Source organism: Orycteropus afer, unplaced genomic scaffold, assembly GCF_000298275.1.
Source record: "Orycteropus afer afer isolate SDZICR_OR568_19922 unplaced genomic scaffold, OryAfe1.0 scaffold00075, whole genome shotgun sequence".
Taxonomy (NCBI): Eukaryota; Metazoa; Chordata; class Mammalia; order Tubulidentata; family Orycteropodidae; genus Orycteropus; species Orycteropus afer.
This window is the reverse complement of record NW_006921662.1, coordinates 10256624-10276293: the sequence shown is the minus strand read 5'-3', so window position 1 is coordinate 10276293 and position 19670 is coordinate 10256624. Positions and strand designations below refer to the sequence as shown.

The 19670-nt window shown below is 42.3% G+C and overlaps 1 protein-coding gene across 1 annotated transcript; it reads right to left on the bottom strand.

Moving 5' to 3' along the window:
* Positions 1-13492: 13492 nt before the first annotated feature.
* LOC103197296 (alpha-1,3-mannosyl-glycoprotein 4-beta-N-acetylglucosaminyltransferase-like protein MGAT4E) lies at positions 13493-16693 on the bottom strand. Its single transcript, XM_007941190.1, has 4 exons — positions 16643-16693; positions 16262-16411; positions 15522-15618; positions 13493-14655 (listed from the first exon to the last, which is right to left on the bottom strand). The coding sequence occupies exons 1-4, from the start codon at positions 16691-16693 to the stop codon at positions 13493-13495; spliced, it is 1461 nt and encodes a 486-aa protein (XP_007939381.1).
* Between the last annotated feature and the right edge of the window lie 2977 nt (positions 16694-19670).

Genomic DNA, 19670 nt, shown 5'->3' with positions numbered 1-19670 from the left:
GCCAGAAGAATGAACAAATCTGTCCTGGAAGAAGTACAACTGGAATGTTGCTTGGAAGCGAGAATGGCCAGACTTCGTCTCACCTACTTTGGTTATGTTGTCAGAAGGGACCATTCCCTGGAGAAGGATATCCTGCTTGGTAAAGTGGAGGGTCAGCAAAAAAGGGGAAGACCCTCAATGAGATGGATTGTCACAGTGGCTGCAACGATGGGCTCAAGCATAGCAATGATTGTGAGGATGGTGCAGGACAGGGCAGTGTTTCCTTCTATTGTACGTAGGGTTGCTATGAGTTGGAACAAACTCGACAGCACCGAACAGCAAAAACAAGCTACCACAGAGTGCCTAATTCTGTACCTGGCATTAAATTAACAAAACAAGATGGCAGTTAGGAAAAAGTGTGGCCCTCTGAAGGGAGATCACTGAGTCCAAATAACTTCATGGTATGAGCAAGACATGTGTTTAACTCATCTGTGCTTCAACAACCTGAGATGTAAAATGAGATGGTTTCTGCCTCATGTGAGTTAAGGTGTTCAATGTGCTTAGCAGTGTCTGACACACAGTAGTTTGTAAACCTCTCAATTTCACCCATTTTGTGAAGTAGTATCCCTATTTTACAGATGAAGAAGCTCATGCAGAAATTGATTTATCTAGTGTGGTACTTCAGTTTGTGTGTCAACTTGGCTAGGCCTGGTCGAGTGGCTGGGCAGCTGGATGTAGTATTCCCCATGATGAGACTGGTCATCAACTCCATGGTGGAATCTACTGTGAGCAGCTGAGCAGCTGCCTTTGGGCATGTGGTCTGCTTCCTGTATATAAACAGCAGCTTTGGGAATGGTCTCTAGCTTATGGCACACTTAGTCCCTGCATGTAGCGGTGTCATTGTTCAACAGCCTGCCATGCTTTGCTGACCTTGGGACTTACAATAAACTTGAATTAATGGCCTGCCATGTGATTTGTTTACATCGGGACTGTGCCATTTTATTTGTCAACCTTGGGTTTGTGACCCTCAGCAGCCAATAGCTGCCTGAGTGAAGAGATGCCTCTAGCTTCAGTGGGCCGGGACCAAGAGGCAAAGCTGAAGCCCAAGGTCAAGGGGCTTTCACACAGCCCCTAGAGCCTGGCACTTTGAACTTGGACTTCTAGCTTCTCGAACTGTAAGAGAATAAACTCCTGTTTATTCAAGCCATCCCATTTGTGGTATATTCTTGTCAGAACGGCACTAGGTAACCTGAACATCTAGTGTCTTAACAGCTTGGACAGGATATAGCTGGGTATGAACTTGAGCCTGTTTAATGCACAAGGCCCTGCTTCTTGGTTAACAGGGAGGGATATTAACAGTCCTGGTAGCATAGTGCCTAAAGCACTTGACTGCTAACCAGAAGGCTGGCGGTTCAAACTCACTAGCCACTCCTCAGAAGGAAGGTTGGGCAATCTACTTCCGTAGTGATACTGCCTCGGAAACCCAAGGAGGGGTCAATATGAGTCGGGTCCGACTTGATGGCGCATAACAGCAACAACAAAGGAGGTCTACAGATGAATAATCTACAGAATAGCCCCAATCCTGAAACTAAGGTGAAAGGATAAACAGGTCACATTTTTCTGGGGTCACGAACAGAAGTAAAGCGAGAGAGTGCAAGTGATAAGAATGTCAAGTTTTGACAGGGAAGAGTAAGATGGAAATCAGAACAGCCTAGTTAGATGGCAAAACTGATCAGTCCTCCATTAGGGTTCCATCTACACCTTATCTGCACAGTCCCACCCCCACAGAGGTGACATGTACTTTATTTACATTATTAACAAGCTATCCAATCCCCGTGGGCCACAAAGCACCTCTTATTTGCATAGTCCCACCCAGTCATCTGGTGAGTGTCACAAAGACCATGGCTAGAAGAACCATACCAAATAATTCACTACATTGCAGTGACACTATTGCTCTTTGGATGCCCAAGGCTCCTAAAGTAGCCCAACCAGAAAGGGGAGATTCACGCCTGGAGGCTTTGGGGTGGGGAAATCTGGCCCTCCCCACCCACCTGGACCAGGACTGGCCTACCTGTCTAGGCCTGCCTGAGGCTCACTAGGAAAGAAGGAAGGAACTCAGACCCTATGAGTAAGGCTGCTGGAGATGCCAGCAGAGAGCAACCCCAGACAGCTTCAAAGGGACAGGGACCCATGGAGTGTGCTAAAACTTGTGATCCTCCTCCACAGTTGGGGTGGGAAGAGGGTATCATTCACATGCTGAATGCTGGACACCTCCAGAGCTGGTGTACTCTGTCTACAGTACACCTTATGTGTATGATTTCATTTAACCCTCATGCCAACTCTGTATGGTGGATGGAATCCTTGTTTTACAGGTAGGGAAACTGGCTCAGAGAGAAACAACATTTCAAGATCTCTCAGCTAGCTAATAGAGGTGGGATTCAAACCCAGGTTTGAGACAACTGCTACCCTATGGGCATTGAGGCTTACTTACTCCTGGCGAGGGCCCCAAAGACTTCAGGGAAGAGGTGACATTTGCACTGAGACCCTCATCTCCCAGTGCTGAGAACTCAGAACTCGATAAAAGTTTGGATGAATGTAAAACCTGAATGAAAAAGGGTTGCTGCAGGCCTCAGCCCAGGGTCCTGGCATTGGGGCCTGGGGAACAGTGTCAGTTGTGGAGTCCATCAGCCATGTGGGCTTCTCTCCAACTTCCCAGGGTAATGGGCTGTCAGGGCCTCTCCGGCCTCACCTGGGCAGCCAGCTCCTACTAATGCCAAGAGGCATAAATGCCATTCCCCTAAAAGACAATGCAGGGGGACGTGAAGCAGCTGCTTTTGGTAAAGGACATGGCAAGCATAGAGGGAAGATGTCAGTGAGAAAGACAGCAGCCAGCTGCAGATCCACCTGAGGAAGCCCAGAGCTGCAGTGTGGGCCATGCCCCTCTTGCATCTGCTGCTCCCGCCCCCAAACTGGGGCCCCACTGTGTGACCAAGGTCAAAAAGTGTGTCCTTCTGGGGAAAGGGCATTCTCCACCCCCACACCAGCCTGAGATCTAGAAACATCTGTATTTCTGAAAGGGTGGTTCTGGGGACTGGCTGGGTTAGAGGGTTGGGTGCTTTGGGGTCTCTGGGTAACTGGGCTAAGAAGACCACGACTCATGAGGAATGCTGGATGAGTGCAGCTTCATGGTAACTTCAGTGAGGTTTCTCAGAAGCCATCTCTCTGCTGACGGGCACCTTGCCGCAATGGCAACATTTGGCTGTGAAAGGTAATGCAGGAAGGCAACTCCTGAGGCAGGAACTGGTGTGTGGTGAACCCATGGGACCAAGTGGACTCCCTTTGCAGTGTGTTGGTGGTTTAGATCAGATAATGTTCTCATAGGAGCTTTATGATTAGGCTCTGGTGGTATAGTGGTTAACGCATTGCTGCTAATCAAAAGGTTGGTGGTTCGAGTCCATCAGCTGCTCTGGGGAAAAAGATGAGGCAGTATGCTTCTGTAGAGATTTACAGCCTTGGAAACTCTATGTTGTTGTTGTTGTTGTTAATGTGCTGTCGAGTCGGCCCCGACTCATAGCGACCCCTCCTTGGGTTTCCGAGGCAGTATCACTACAGAAGTAGGATTGCCCAACCTTCCTTCCTTCCTTCTATAGGGCAGTTCTATTCTTCTATAGGGTTACTATGAGTCAGAATCAACTCAATAGTAGTGGGATGTTTTGACCAGCTCTATGAGCTAAAGTGACATACAAAAGCAAAGGATTATCCACTCATTTGACCACCATCCATGGAGCCTGAGCAATAGATTTGGAGGTAAGACAGGAACTCACTGTCCAGACAAATCTAATTCTGGGTGTCCTGAGAGCTGAGCTGGATTTGTAGAAGAGACAGGGATTAGACACACAGCAAAGGAGCGAGGGGCCTTCCAGGCAGGGTGTGGAGTAGATGGAAAAGCATGTGGGTATGGCATGCTTAATGTGAACTACATAATCTCTTGGTAGTTCAGGTGATAGCTAACATTTATTCAGTGCTTATTAAGGATCAAGCAATGTTCTAAGTGTTCAACGTACTTCTCATTTTCACGAACATCCTGTACTATTATTACCCTCATTTTAACCTGATGAGAAAACTGAGGTCCTGAGGTTAAAGTAACCTTCCAAGGTCACTCAGATAATAAAGGACAGCTAAGCTTTGAACCCTATGCCTGACTCTAATAGCCATGGTTTTAACTACTCACTGTAAGGCTTCCTTTATTAAAAAATCCCCAACCTTTTGTTAAAACTTCTAAAACCATCCTCCTAAAGTGACATTTTCTTTCCTTGAGAATATCATATTTCCTCTTTCTCTCAAGCAAAAGAAAGTGGCTTGTGAGAGGCCACTGTAGGGTGAGCAGGGCATGACAAGATTTGGAAGGAAAATGTTTTTGTGACGGGACCCTAAAAAGGGTGAACTGGAAATCAGATTCAGACAATAGACCCTGTACCTCTGTATCTCACTGATCCCAAAAAGCCTGGCAAATGGTTGGAGAAGAGCAAGAGAAGAACCTGTATTCAGAGAAACATCTTGCTTTTTAGTAGCCAAGGCTGGTCTTGAAGGGTTCCCTTCCCATGTGGAAAATTAAGGCAACTTTTAATCCAACAGTGACTTGGCTCTCCCCTAGTCCTCATCTGGAACAGGGCAGGACATCTATTTTAGGGGACAAAGAGAGTCCCAGAGAAGAAGACTGTGGATAGCATAGGCCAGTAGGGTTCAGTCAGATACTTGGTAAAGAAGACTCTGGACCTATAGTCATGAGGGCTCCCCACTCTTGCCTGGGTTTATCTTTAGGGAGAAGAGATCTCACTACCCGTTACCAGAGCCACTGTAACCATTCTTCAGTGACCTAGGTCACTTTCTTTCCTAACTGTATTTCTTCTGCTAACCTCATAATATCTCACCTCTTTGTCTACCTTCACCATTCAGCTTCTTCAAGGTGAGACCCATGACCCAGCATTGTGGAAGGAGACCAATCTTGTGGGCGGAGCATACCTACCTTGTTGTATCCATCTTTGATTCCCATGCCCTCTTCAACTAGGCATTCAGAGTCATAGCCAAGCAGTCTCTGGGCTGAGCTCCATCTATGTGCTAAATTTCAACCATCTCTTTTAGGCTCCATTATGGCTTGAATTCTGTGCCCCAAAAAAATATGTATTGTAATTCCCAACTTCTCTGCCTGTAATTATAATCTCATTTTGGTATGGGTTGTGTTTGTTGTGTTAAAGAGGCAGGATTAGTGTACATCCTATCTTGAGTCAATCTATTTTGCTATATAAAGAGATTAAACAAATGAGCAGAGGAAAGATGGGATAAGATAGATGCCAAGGCACATGGAGCTGTAAGAAACCAGGAAGCAGAATCTGAAGAGACAAGGACCTTCGTCCAGAGCTGACAGAGAGAAAGGCTTCCCTTAGAGCTGGTGGTCTGAATTCAGATTTCTAGCTTCCAAAACTGTGAAAAAATTAATTAATTTGTTAAAGTCATCCACTGTTATAACAGCACTAGATAACAAAGACAGGCCTCTCAGTTTTTGGTGCTACACTCCCATCCACAGTGGCAAGGCATTCTTTTGAATGGCAGCATTCATTTTAAATCATTTGATGACTAAACAGTGTGGTTCATTAGGAGGAAACCTCAAATCGGGTGGATCAGTGTCAGGAGGATGCGGACCTCTGAAAGCAAAACCGATAGAATCAACAACAGATCAGTCTGCTGCAGAGCACTCCACATTGAGGGGCAGGTTTGTGTTACTGATAGAGGTGAGGGCATATCCCAGGAATACATCAAGGCGACCAGTGCTTCTGAAGCTAGAAATGATTGCCCAACAGTGACCTAGGAAGTTGTAACCTAATCAAGGGTCATGTAATCTGAGATAAAACTGTTAACCTGCAGGGTCTTCCCAGAGCAGAGCAGTGGGCATGGGCACCAAAGTTTACAAATGTGATTTTAAACAGTACTTTTACAGATTTTGAATTAGTGGTTAGCATTCGGAAATTGAGACGTCTAACAAAAATTGAGATTGCTACCTTCTCTTGGAAAATCAACAGATCTGGGCCTACAGTCCCATCCAGGCAAGCTGAGTAGCAAGTAGTCCTGCTCTTTAGATGGGGTGTGCCACAAGGCTCACTACTCTCCACCATCTTCTAGACATGGAGGCTGAGGATCAGTTGCCATTGACACCTCACTTTTACTACAGGGTTCTTACACCAGGCCTGCTTTATCCATCGATGTTTCCGCAGAGCTTCTACAGACACATGAGCAAGGCCTCAACCACCATCTAGGGTAGAGGATGTCCTGATATGACCTTAGTCCCAACACCCACACTATTTACTTACTCTTTTATACCTGGAATCCTCTTCCCTCCACTTCCCTGCCTCACAAATAGCTACTCATCTTTCAAGGACATATCCATTTGACTGTCACCTTCTCTGTGAAGACTTCCTTGATGTGTAGTTCCAGAACTTCTAGATGGTAGGGAAGTCAAGACAATTACAAGATAGAATGGACTGTTCTAAACTTGGGACGAAAATTATGAATCACAGGGTAACCTCAAAGAATAAAAATGATAAACCTTCACATCAAAGTAAAAAAGAGGACCAGCACAAATATTCAGCAAATACTAAAACAATAGCAATGAAAGAAGTGATAACATGATTCATAAACAAAATGAGGTCAGCACAGAAAATTATGTGGAACAAAGAAATCAACACCACGAAAAAACACATAACAAAATGACAGCAACAGATTCATACTTGTTGATAGTTACATATCTGACAAGGGACTTATCTCTTAAATTTATAGAAAACTCCAACACCTCAACAACAAAAAGATTAACAATCCAATTAAAAAATAGGCAGAAGACATGAATAGACCCTTCACCAAAGAGGATATTCAGGTGTCCAGTAAATACATGAAGACATGCTCATGATCATTAGCCATCAGAGGGGTGCAAATCAGAACAACAATGAGATACTCTCTCACCCCAGCACTAATGGCAAAATTCAACAAGACAGAAACTAACAAATGCTGGCAGGGATGTGGAGAGATTGGGACTCTCATACACTGCTAGTGGGACTGTCAAATGATACAACCACTGTGGAAAACAGTATGGCAATTCCTTAAAAAGCTGGAATTAGAAAGACCATTTGACTCAGCAATCCCATTACTAGTTATATATCCTAAAAAAGTGAGAGCCAGGACAAGAACATTTATATGCACATCCATGTTCATCACAACACTATTTACAATAGCAAAAAAGATGGAAACAACCTAAGTGCCCATCAACAGAAGAATGGATAACCAAACTGTAGTATATACACACAATGGAATACTTTGCAACACTAAAGAATGATATAGAATCTGCAAAACAATGCAGAACGTGGATGAACTTGGAGTGAAATAAGTCAATCACAGAAGGACAGATGCAGTATTCGTTTATTATTGTAAAAAGTCAAGGAAAGGTTTATATATGGAAGGAAACTTTCTTTGTTGGTTACCAGGGGTGGGAAGGGAGGGGAGGGAACACTGGAAAAAAAAATGCATTGACCCATGTCACTTTAGTTTTGTGTATTTCACTGTACATAAATTATATTTCAATAAAATGCATTAAAAAAAAAAAAAAAAAAACAAACTTCCCTGATGGCTCCAGGCACAGTCACTCCCTCCCTCTGTGCTCTGTTAATTCTGTATTTTACTTGTTGGCTTTCACTAGACTAGAAGCTCCTCAAGGCCAGAGTCCCTTATCTTTTAGCCCCCAGTACCCAGGGTCTGATATATAATGCTCCTTGGCTCTTACAGGTCCCTTTGTGAAAACATTTAAACATGTGCCTAAGAGATTGTTGTTGTTAGGTGCCATTGAGTTATCTTCCACTCATAGCGACCCTATGCAAGCAGAACAAAACACTGCCTGGTCCCTGTGTCAGCCTCACATCCTTGCTATACCTTAGCCCATCACTGCAAGTGCTGTGTCTATCCATGTCGTTGAGGGCCCTCCCCTTCTTTGTTGACCTTTCACTTTACCAAGCATGTTATTCTTCTCCAGAGAATGGTTCCTTCTGATAACATGACCAAAGTAGGTGAGACAAAGTCTGGCCATTTTCACTTCCAAGGAGCATTCTGGCTGCACTTCCTCCAGGACAGATCAGTTAGTCCTTTTAGCAGACCATGGTACTCCTAGCATTCTCCAACACTACAACTCAAAAGCATCAACTCTTCTTCTGTCTTCCTTATTCATTGTCCAGCTATCATATGCATGAGATGATTGAAAATACCATGACTTAGGTTAGGCACATCTTGGTCTTCAAGAAGACATCTTCGCTCTTCATCACTTGAAAGAGGTCTTTTGCAACATATTTGCCCATTGCAATGCGCCGTCTGATGTCTTGACTGCTGCTTCCATTTGTGTTGATTGTAGAACGGAGTAATATGAAATCCTTGACAACTTCAAACTTTTCTCCATCCATCGTGAAACTGTTTATTGGATCAATTGTGAGGATTTTTGTTTTCTTTATATTGAGGTGTAATCCATACTGCAGACTAGTCTTTAATCTTCATCAGTTAAGTGCTTCAAGTCATCCTCACTTTCAGACAGCAAAATTGTGTCATCTGCATACGCAGGTTGTTAATGAGTCTTCTTCCAATCCTGATGCCACGTTCTTCTTCATATAATCCAGCTTCTCGGATTGTTTGCTCAGCATACAAGTTGAATAAGTATGGTGAAAAGATACAACCTTGACACACTTCCTTCTTGATTTTGAGCCATGCAGTATCCCCTTGTTCTGTTCGAACGACAGCTTCCTGATCTATGTACAGGTTCCTCATGAGTACAATCAAGTGTTCTGGAGTTCCCATTCTTCTCAATGTTATCCACAATTTGTTGTGATCCACACAATCAAATGCTTTTGCATAGTCAATAAAACATAAGTAAATATCTTTCTGGTATTCTTTGCTTTCAGCTAAGATCCATCTGACATCAGCAATGATATCTCTCATTTCGCATCCTCTTCTGAATCCAGCTTGCATTTCTGGAAGCTCTCTGTTAATATACTGCTGCAACTGTTTTTGAATTATCTTCAGTAAGATTTTACTTGCATGTGATATTAATGATATTGTTTGATAATTTCCACATTCTATGGAGGGAAGATAGCCTTCTTTATATGAAAATACTCAACTCACTGCCATCGAGTTGATCCCAACTCATAGCAACCCCTCCTTGGATTTCCAAGGTGGTATCTCTTCAGAAGTAGATTGCCCAGTCTTCCTCCCAAGGAGTGACTGGTGGGTTTGAACTTCTGGCCTTCTAGTTAGCAGTCAAATGCCTTGGGCACTACACCACCAGAGCTTCTTTATATGAAAATAGAGTGGAAATTATGGAGTTAAAAGCACTTGATTGGAGAGTGAGCGAGAGTTAGTGAAAAGCATTTTAATAAGCAATTCGAAGTGATTTTGATACAAGTGCTCTATGGACCACTTTAAAAAAAAAATGGCTAAGATTTTGAGTTTAGTAATGTAACCATTGCTACAAATAGACATGTCTAGAAGGGATATTGGCTTTTTTGGAACAAGCTGAAGAGTTTGGTTTTATACATGTTGAACTTGAGAGGACAATACAATAGTCATGTGGAGGAGATCCATTATCAGTTGGAGATGAGGGACTGAGGCTCAGATTGGGGACTCAAAGGGTAATGTCAGCTCAGGTAGTACCTGAAAATTCACTCAGGTGAAGCTGTGAGTGGCTAAAAAGTCAAAGAAAGAATGTATAGATGAGTAAGAGCAAAAGCCTTTGGGATAGCCTCATATTTAAAGGTGGGTGAAGGAAGTAGTGTCAGTAATGGAGAGAATAATTAGTCAGAAAGGTGTGGAAATAAAGATTAGTCTATGATTTATGGAGGAAAAAAAAAGAAAATGAAGAAGAGAGAAAAGAGTAGTGAAAAGTGTCATTTATTAAGTATTATGTGCCTGGCACTGTATTAGGCACCTTGTACATATTATCCAGTTAGTTTCCCTGTGCTGGCCCCCTTCAGTCAAGTCTTCATATGATGGCTATAGTGATCTTTCCAAAGCACAACACAGATAATTTTGCTTAAAATTGTTCATTGATTCCTATTCCCCTCAGGATAATATAAACCCTATAACTTGGCTCCTTGACTTTTTTTTTGTTTCTTAAATAATAGTTTCATTTAGATATAATTCACATACTATAAAATTCACCCTTTTGAAGTATCCAATTCAGTGGTTTTTAATATAGTCAGCGTTGTACAAACATCCCCACAATCCATTTTAGAACATTGTCATAATTCTAGAAACAAACTTTGTACCCATCAGCTGTTACTCTTCATTTTCCCCTTCCTCCAGGCCCTGGCCACTAATGTACTTTCTCTTTCTATGGATTTTCTTATTCTGGACATTTTTTCCTTTTTTTTAAATTTTTATTGTGATTTGGGTGAAAGTCTACAGAGCAAATTCATTTTCCATACAGCAGTTCACATATACTTTGTCTCATAACACTGACTGCAATTTCCCACAATGCAATAGCTCTCCTCCCACTTCCTCCCCATAGTTACCTCTTCCCTGTATCCTTCCCTCCATGCACTTCTGCCCTCTGACCTGTGTCCCTGTCCATACACAGCCCTTCTGTTCTCCCATGATTGATCTCTCCAAGGAGTGCATCTACCTAATGTAAATGTTCAGCTAATATGACTGTCTTTTGTTTGCCTGGAAGCCACAGGAGTGGGTTCAATTCCAGACCTGAAGGGCAGCTAGGGGTCATAGTCTCAGGGGTTTCACCAGGCTCTATCAGACCAGCAAACCTGGTCCCCACCCCTTTTTTTTTATGATGTTAAGTTTTGTTCCACATTGTTCTCCCACTCTATCCAGAATCTCCCACATAGGTCCCCCCTCCGAGTGGTTGACAGTGGAAGCCAGGCACCATCTAGTTCATCTGGTCTCATAGTCATATATAGGCTGAGAATCGCATGGTGTACCAGTCCTTTGGGCTAATTGTTTCCATGTGTCTTTGGTTTTCTTCATTCTTCTTTGCTCTGGATGAGGAGAGACCCATCGTTGCATCTAGATGGCTGCTTGCAAGCCTTTAAGATCCCAGTATTCTAGACATTTCTTATAAATGGAGTCAGTCATACAATATGTGGCTTTTGTGAGTGGTTTCTTTCATGTAGCATAATGTTTTCAAGGTTCACCCATGTTGTAGCATATATCAATCAATACTCCATGTCTTTCTATTGCTAAATAATATTTCATGGGAGCTCTGGTGGTATAGTGCCTAAGGCATTTCATTGCTAACCAGAAGGCTGGCAGTTCAAACCCACCAGCCACTCCTCAGAAGGTTGGACAATCTACTTCCGTAGTGATACAGCCTCAGAAACCCAAGGAGGGGTCACACTGAGGCAGATCCAACTTGACCTCAATGAGATTTTTTTCATTTTATTTATCCATTCATCATTTGATAAACGTAGATTGCTTCCACTTTTTGGCTGTTAGGAATAATGCTGCTTTGAACATTTGTGTTTAGGTTTATGGACATTTGTTTTCAATTCTCTTAGATATATACTTAGAAATGGAATTGCTAGAATTCTAACTGTATTGTTTTACACACCAGTCAAACAGTTTTCCAAAATGGCTGCACCATTTTACAATCCTACCAGCAAAGTATGTGGGTTCCAATTTCTCCACATCCTTTCCTACATTTATTGCCTTTTTTATTTTAGACATCCTAGTGGGTGTGAAGTATCTCATTGTGGTTTTGATTTGCATTTCTCTAATGACTAACGATGTTAAGCAATTTTTTTAATTTGCATATTGGCCATTTGTATATCTTCTTTAAAGAAATATCTACTCAAATCCTTTGCTCCTTTTTATATTACGTTGTCTTTTTATTATAGAGTTTTTAACAGTTTTTTAAATATTCTAGATATCAGCCTACTATCAAATATGTGACTTGCAAATATCTTCTAACATCCTGTGGGTTGTTATTTCACTCTTTTGATGTTCTGTGGGTTGTCTTTCTTGATAGTGACCTTTGAAGCACAAAAGTTTTAATTTTGATCATGTCCAACTTACCTGTTTTTTCTTTGATTGCTTGTGCTTTTGGTGCCATAGCTAAGAAACCATTGTCTAATCCAAGGTCATGACAATTGCTTTAGTTCTTACATTTAGGTTCACAATTTATTTTAAATTAATTTCTATATATGGTAAGGTAAGGGCCCAACTTCATTCTTTTGCATGTGGATATCTGGTTGTCCTAGTACCGTTTATTGAAAAAAAAACTATTCTTATTCCCATTAAATTGTCTGTGGTCCTTCTCAATCTGGTCCTTTCTGCCCTGTGGCTTCATCTGCTGCCCCATCCCATTCCAGCTTACCTTCCATCTCCAGCCCCATTAAATGACTTGTGCATTAAATGACTATATTAGCCAAGTACTTTCTCCTGTCTGTCCTCCTTCTCTGCATGCTGTTTTCTTCTACTGAAAAAAATCTCCCCCACCCCTCTTCCCACATCATCTTGCTCTCTTCTCTAATTACTTGGCAAGTCGAAGCTTAGAAGTCATATCTTCCAAAATGTCTTCCATAAACCCCCAAGAATGGGTTAGGAACAGCAGCTCTTTGCTCCCAAAAGACCATATCCTTAATCCCAACATGATGCTTAAAACACACTTGTCTGTATCTCTACCAGCACTCAATAACTATCTAATGAATTAATGAATCACAGCAAAGAAGACAGTTTCAAGAAGGAAGACAATACTGTGTATTGCTAAAGAGAGTTGAGGATGAGTCTGGGGAAACACTGCTGGGTTTTGACTATTTTTGTTATTCCAAGCAACAAAAAAGAGTTTTAGTAGTATTGTAGATATAGAAGGCAGTGGAGAAGTGGAAGAGTGAATTGCTGATGAGAATGTAAGACTTTAGTTACAAACTATTTATGCCCAAGTTTGTTGATGAGGAAAGGAGGGGACTAGATTGGTACTGTGAAAGAAATCAAAAGGAAAGAGTCAAGAGTTAGTTTTATGGTCATTGGTTCATCTGCTACTTCCCTGAACTTCAGGAAGTTTATATCCTAATGTCAATTCTAGGTACTCCCCGTGATTTTCCTGTACTTAGACATACACTTGGGATATAGATAGAAACAAAATGTCCTCACCCTCCTATGACCACATTACACTTCATCCCCAACCCTATGTAAAAATACATAGTCTGTATTTGTGCTGATTCCAAAATCCCAGGAATCTAAAGAGTTTCTGGGAATGACTGAGGCCTTTCCCCAATCTGGGCTAAGCTATGCCTGCCTCAGCAAAAGATATCCTAGGAAAAGTGCTTATTTGGGTAGAAAAAGATGGAACAGGTCTCCTAACATCTTGGTAGGACCGAAAGAAAGATAGAGAGCCTCCCCACTCTGCCCCTCATTCCCCTTGTATCTCCCCTATCATGCACCCAGATAGGCTAGAATGAAATGGCTTTAAGATTTTAATTTTTCACACCTGTGCTGATTCATCTTCAAAGGCTGCTTCTTTTTCTTTGGCTTTTTCCTCCCAGAGGGAGATATGCCTGATCATGAGACCACCAACCTGATTAGCTTTCACCACCAGCCTCACGCAGCTCACATCATGCCCCATACTTCTCGGAAATACATCCTGATCCAGCTGCCCTTCCAAGAGACGGCCCAGCAAGGTGAATGTGGTACAGTACTGGGGCATCCCCTCAGGGTTGTAGCCCAGCTCCACTTGCCCCTTTGCTAGAGCATACTCTCCCTCCACCATGGAACCTGTCATCACTTGCACTCTTCTCAAGTTCACTGGATGGCTCAAAATCACTGTCAGGTGACTCCCCACACTAACATTGTATGTCCAAAAGAATGATTCATCCAGAGTGTAAGCCTCCCAGGGGAAATGAACATCAAAAACCTTCATATCAGTGAAAACAGTTCCAGGTGGGTTGTCAGGACTGTAAGAGTCTGTTTTCTTAACTGCTGAGTTCTTCTGGCTGCCATCAAAGGTGGGGTAGGAGACCCTGTGGTAGAAGAGGAAAGGCCTGCAGAGGATTGGGTTTTCCTGAACCAGGATGGTACGGAAATGAGGGATCAGCCTGTCAAGGGGCTTCTCCTTGTAGAAGAGGAGGAGGAAATGGGCAAGGAGTGTGAGGTCCCTGCTGTGAAAGAGTTTTCCAAGGAAGCCCATGTTAGAGAATTCCAGTAGTACCCATGAGTTGGAGTTCATGTTGGTCACCTTCGACTGAATGTGACTGACAAAGTTGGGGCCACAAAAGACATTGTCATCTATTAAGAGGAAGTAATCAGAGAGGTTTGTGGCATAGCTTATGAGGAAAGCATGATCCACATTCTGTTTGGCGTAGAATTCCCCAGGATAGGCATTGTCCCTGATGCCATCTGCAAGGGGGTAGGCATCAGATGGAGCATGGATCAGTAGCAACTGTCCTGCCAAGATCTGTGGGCTGAAGAGGCTTGAAATACGGGCAACAGTTTCTCTGAGCCAGTTGAGGTCAGAATCTGCCAAGTGGATCAGCACTGTGAGGTGTTTCTGCTCAGCCTTAGAGGAAGCACGGAATAGGGAGTCCAGTGTGTACAAGAGGTTGCTTCCCTCTGGTCGTGACACTGAGGAGATCCCCACTGTCAGCCATGCTAGGGAGAGGTAAAGTAGAAGACAGTTGTCAGTATGTGGTGATAGTCATGGTTGTCAACAGGGTTAAGGATTGGATACTACTTGGGGTCTTCTATCTTCCTTTCTCCCTTCTCCTACTTACTTACCTAGGTCCTTGCTACTCAAAGTGTGCTCCCTAGTCCAGCAGCATCACACTCATCAGGTAGCTTGTTAGAAATATAGACCATTAGGCCCCACCTCAGACTGAGGTAATCAGAACCTGCATTTTAATAGTATCAGCAGATGATTTGTATGCACGTTAACATTTGAGAAATACTAAGCTCAGTGGGTCTGAGTCCCTGTAGGTCCCTCCAAGATTATTTGAATTCAGAAATGAGTGGTGCATGGTTTAAGTACTCAATAAATATTAGCTATTATTATAGTTATTATTTTATCCAGTTAATTTTCCCAAAGCTGTCCTTTGAAGAAGATATATTAGAAAAAGCACTTCTCCTAAAAGTGGGGAACTCAAGATTATCTTCCAAGTTCTTCTACTGATTGTGGGTTCTTGAGTAAGTCCCTTCACTCTTGACCTTAGTTCTTGATCCATAAAAGCAAGAGAATTGGACTATGTAACTCTAAGGTCCCTTGTAATCCTAATGTTCTCTAACCCAGTGATTCCACTTTCTAGGAACAACTAACTTTATCTTTTCCTTCCTTCCTTCCTTCCTCATATTCCTGATATATAGATGTCTTCATGGGGAGAAAATGGTCTGCCAGATTCAAATATTACTGGGAACCATCCTGTCTTTTCTCCTCCCACTTTCTTCTTTCCTTCCAAGCTGTGATACCTCTCTCCATGTCCCTACTTGCCCTGGGATACCCCACCCTCCCCACTGGTACTCACTCTTTCTTCTCTGCTGGACTTTTCTAATATACTTGAGGGTGAGGTTCTGCCAGTCTTCTGGTGCTCTCTTGTCTCTACTGCTGCTAAAACTGGCCACCTGGAGCATTAGCAAAGGCAAAATATGTATCTCTATTCATAAAAAAAGAACCGGATATGCCCCCAATGGTTTCCCATAAGCTTTTACAGGGAAAGAAGTAGGTTACACTCTCCCTAGAACAAGACTGCATGTTCTCAGGTTGCCTGGCCATTGGCCACAGTACCCAGAGCTCAAACAGTATTTGCTCTCTTCCTTATATTTTCATATATATACATATACATGCAACCACTGCCATGGAGTCGGATCCGACTCATAGCGACCCCTCCTTGGATTTCCGAGGCAGTATCACTACGGAAGTAGATTGCCCAACCTTCCTTCCGAGGAGTGGCTGGTGGGTTTTAACAGCCAGCCTTCTGGTTAGCAGTCTAATGCCTTAGGCACTACGTTACTAGAGCTCCTACATATATATATATATATATATATATATATATATATACATACATATACATACACACACACACAAAAGCTTCTTTATACACCGGTGGCCCTAGTCCATGCCCCAGCTATTTTTGGAGCTTCCTGCTCTCAGGTGAGGAGAGGTATAGGAAGAAGGAAAACCCAGGTGCTTTTGAAAGTCAGCCTGTCCATACCACTCCCACCTCACTACATCCCCAATTCCCCAAATGAGAAAAAAAGTGACTACTTGGACTTTGATAGCCATAACATTTTGGTCATCTTCCATATCCCTGGGGACTTTCAAAGTGATGAAGAGCCACAGGAATGCAATGCCCACTGAGGTTATGAAGCAGCGCCTGGGGGAACACCGCATGGTGTCTGCATCAGGATAAGGATCCTAGAGCAAAAAGCAACACATACAGCTGGAGGACTTTCTTCATCACATCCATGCTTAGAACTCCCCTTTTGCCCTCTGGAAGGCACTCTCCCCTAGCCCCACCCCCAATTATTCTGTATTGCCTCATCTTTCTTGTTAACTTATTTCCCAAGCCTGCTGCTCTTTTTCTGAGCTGGGAACCTATGGAATATAGACTTATTCTCTGCCTATAGAAGTAAGGTATCCAATCACCTTTGCTATCTTCACATTATAGGTGTCCTTTTGGAGATTCAACTTTCCCATAGTTTCCCTGACTCAAAATAAAATAATGAGGGTCTGCCGAGGCTTTAATGATGTGTCCAGTTTGTCTGAGAAAATAGGTCACATTTTTCCTCTGTCACCTTTAAACAAAAATCAATCTATCGATTAAAAATTGCTGAACTTGAAATGTTGCTAAGTGCTATGCAACTTGGTGCCTTTCTTACTTTTCTGTAAAGGATGTCCTTAATTTATTCCAATCTTTAATCTTATTCACAGACCTCGATTAGAATGTGATTCTGTTAACTCAGAGTAAAAAAAAAAAAAATCCTGTCATGAGTTTTGGGTTATTGGAATTCAGGCTGGTTCTCAGCATCAAAACTGCTTGAATGCTGCTTATTTCTTCTGTTTGTGTCTTTTCTCTTGTGAGAATGTGTTTCGCTGCTTCTATATTTTTCAGAGGGAAGGCTTTAATGTGCCTGGTCACCCACTCTTGATTCTTCTCCTACAGTTCACAAAAGAAAAGAAATATAGTCAGTAATTCCTATGCTCCTGAAATCATAATATCCTCTACTCTCTCCCGTTTTCATGGTTCCCTGCTGGTTTAGGGTTTTGATGGAGGTAAACATGCTTCTCTTCTCTTCCTTTCCTACTTAGCCTTTTTTTTGTCTTTCTTTTTTATTGTAGGGTAAATATACACACCAAAACATTTGCCAACACAACTTTCACATTTACAATTCAATGACATTGATCACATTTTTCATGTTGTGCCACCATTGTCACTATCCTTTTCCAAAATATTCCACCTCTATTAACATAAACTTAATGCCCCCTCCCAAATAAAAACTCCCCCTTCTCCCCTCCCTCCCACACATGGTAACTATTAATAGTCTGGTTTGTACATATTTGCTTATTTCATATAACTAGATCATACGGTATTTGTCCTTTTGTGACTGACTTATTTTGCTCATCATAATGTTTCAAGGTTCATTCATTTTGTGGTCCCACTTAGCTTTTTTATGAGTTGCAAAATAAAACATGATAGAAATGTTTTACAGATTATTTTCTTATCTCATTTCTTTAAGTAAAGACTTTTGAGTGACACAGGTAGTTTAGATACAAACCACTTTTTGTAAGAGAAATAGACTTCTTTTCTCTATTACTTAAATACACAGACACATATACTGAATGAAACACTTTACAATTGCAGTTTAAAGGATTTCATCACCATAGACATAGCTCTGTTCCCCTTTTGCACCTCATATGTAGTTTACCAGTCACATTGGGAGGACTGCCTTCATCCCACCCTCACAGTTTAACAGGCTTCTGGAAGAGGCAGGAGAGAGAATAAGAGGAGCTGAAGTGAGGAGAATCAGTCACTCTAGGAAAAATGAACAAAGAGGATGAGGCCTGGGAAAGCACACTGAGGCCTCCTCATTTCTCTGCCCAGAAGCTTAACTCCCTCTGTGATGTTACTCTTGTGTCCCACCCACCTACTCCCCTATCACCAGAGGTACGCATGTGATAGGTACATACTTAATAATTGGTAGCTAGTTCCTGGGTAGCAAAAATTTTTTGGGTTCAGCTGATAACTGAAAGTTTGGCAGTCTGAATCCACCCAATGGTGATCTTCCATAAAGATTACAACCAAGAAAACCCTACTGAGTTCAATTCTACCCTGTAACACATGAGGTCACCATGAGTCACAATCAAGTTGACAGCAATAGATTTGGTTTATCTTATTATTGTTCATACTGAAGACCAGCATCAGTATCTTGAACAGGGTACATAGATATCAAAGCTCCCACCACTGTGCACTTCACTTCCTTGCATCTCATTCTCACCTTCCGATTCTGCTGACATTCACCTCCCACTCCCATTCCCTTTAACCCTCTCAAGTTCTTCACTCTTGCAGATACCCTCTTTCTCTTCAGCATTATCCATTTCTCTTTACTGAACCATTCTCATCACTATGAAAAGGAGCTCTATTATCTCACATCAGTGATAGAGGAGGGAGTTAAAAACAAAATCTCTCCCTGAATTCACGTCCTCTCCAACTTCTGCCCTCTTCCTCTGCAACCCAAGTAGCAAAATTCCTTGGAAGTGCTGTCTTCATTACTTACCTCCCCTTCTTCATTTCATATTCTCTTTCTTCATCTTAACCTCTGTAGCCTTTAATGTGGTTGACCACTGCCTCTTCCTTGAACTACATTCTTCCTGACATCACTCTTCCTGCACTGACTATTCCTTCTTGGTGTCCTTTCCTGGCTCATTCTCTTCCCAAACTGTACATGTAGGAGTGTTGTAGGTCTCTATCCTTGGCTTCATTTTCTTGTTTTCCTACACAGTCTCTCTGGGTAATCTTAGCCAGTCCCATGGGTTTAAATATTATTTACCTATACATAATGCTGGGAGCTCTGCTAGCATAGTGCCTAAGGCATTTGACTGCTAACCAGAAGACTGGTGGCCCAAACCCACCAGCCACTCATCAGAAGGAATGTTGGGCAATCTACTTCCATAGTGATACCGCTTCAGAAACCCAAGGAGGGGTCATTATGAGTCGGATCCAACTGGATGGCAGTGAGGTTTTTTTTTTTTTTTTACATAATGCTGATTCCCAGATCTTATCTCCAACCCTGTCCCCTATCCTGATTTTTACCCAGAGCTCCATATTCTCTGAATAGTCAACATCTCTTTAGATGAATATAAGGAATTTTAACTTGTTGTTGTTGTTAAGTCACTCCAGCTCATCAAGGCCTTACGTATTAACAGAATGAAATGTCGCCTGGTCCTGTGCCATCTTCATAATCATTGATATGTTTGTGTCCATAGTTGTGACTATTGTGTCATTTCCAACTTTAACAGAGCCAAAATATAATATATTTCTCCTACCTCTCAAACCTTTTCTTCCCCAAGACTTCCCCACCTCAGTAAATAGTACCACCATTTACTCAGTTACTCAGGAAAAATCTAGGAGTCATCCTTCGTGCCTCTCCTTAACACTCCACATTCAATCCATTTA

Coding starts and splice junctions, on each gene's coding strand:
- LOC103197296 (XM_007941190.1), bottom strand. CDS start 16,693: ATGGGAAAGTTGAATCTCCAAAAGGACACCTATAATGTGAAGATAGCA. Junction 16,412..16,642: donor ATAATGTGAAGATAGCAAAG/GTGATTGGATAC, acceptor TTTTTGCTCTAG/GATCCTTATCCTGATGCAGA. Junction 14,656..15,521: donor AGTCCAGCAGAGAAGAAAGA/GTGAGTACCAGT, acceptor ACCTCTCCCTAG/CATGGCTGACAGTGGGGATC.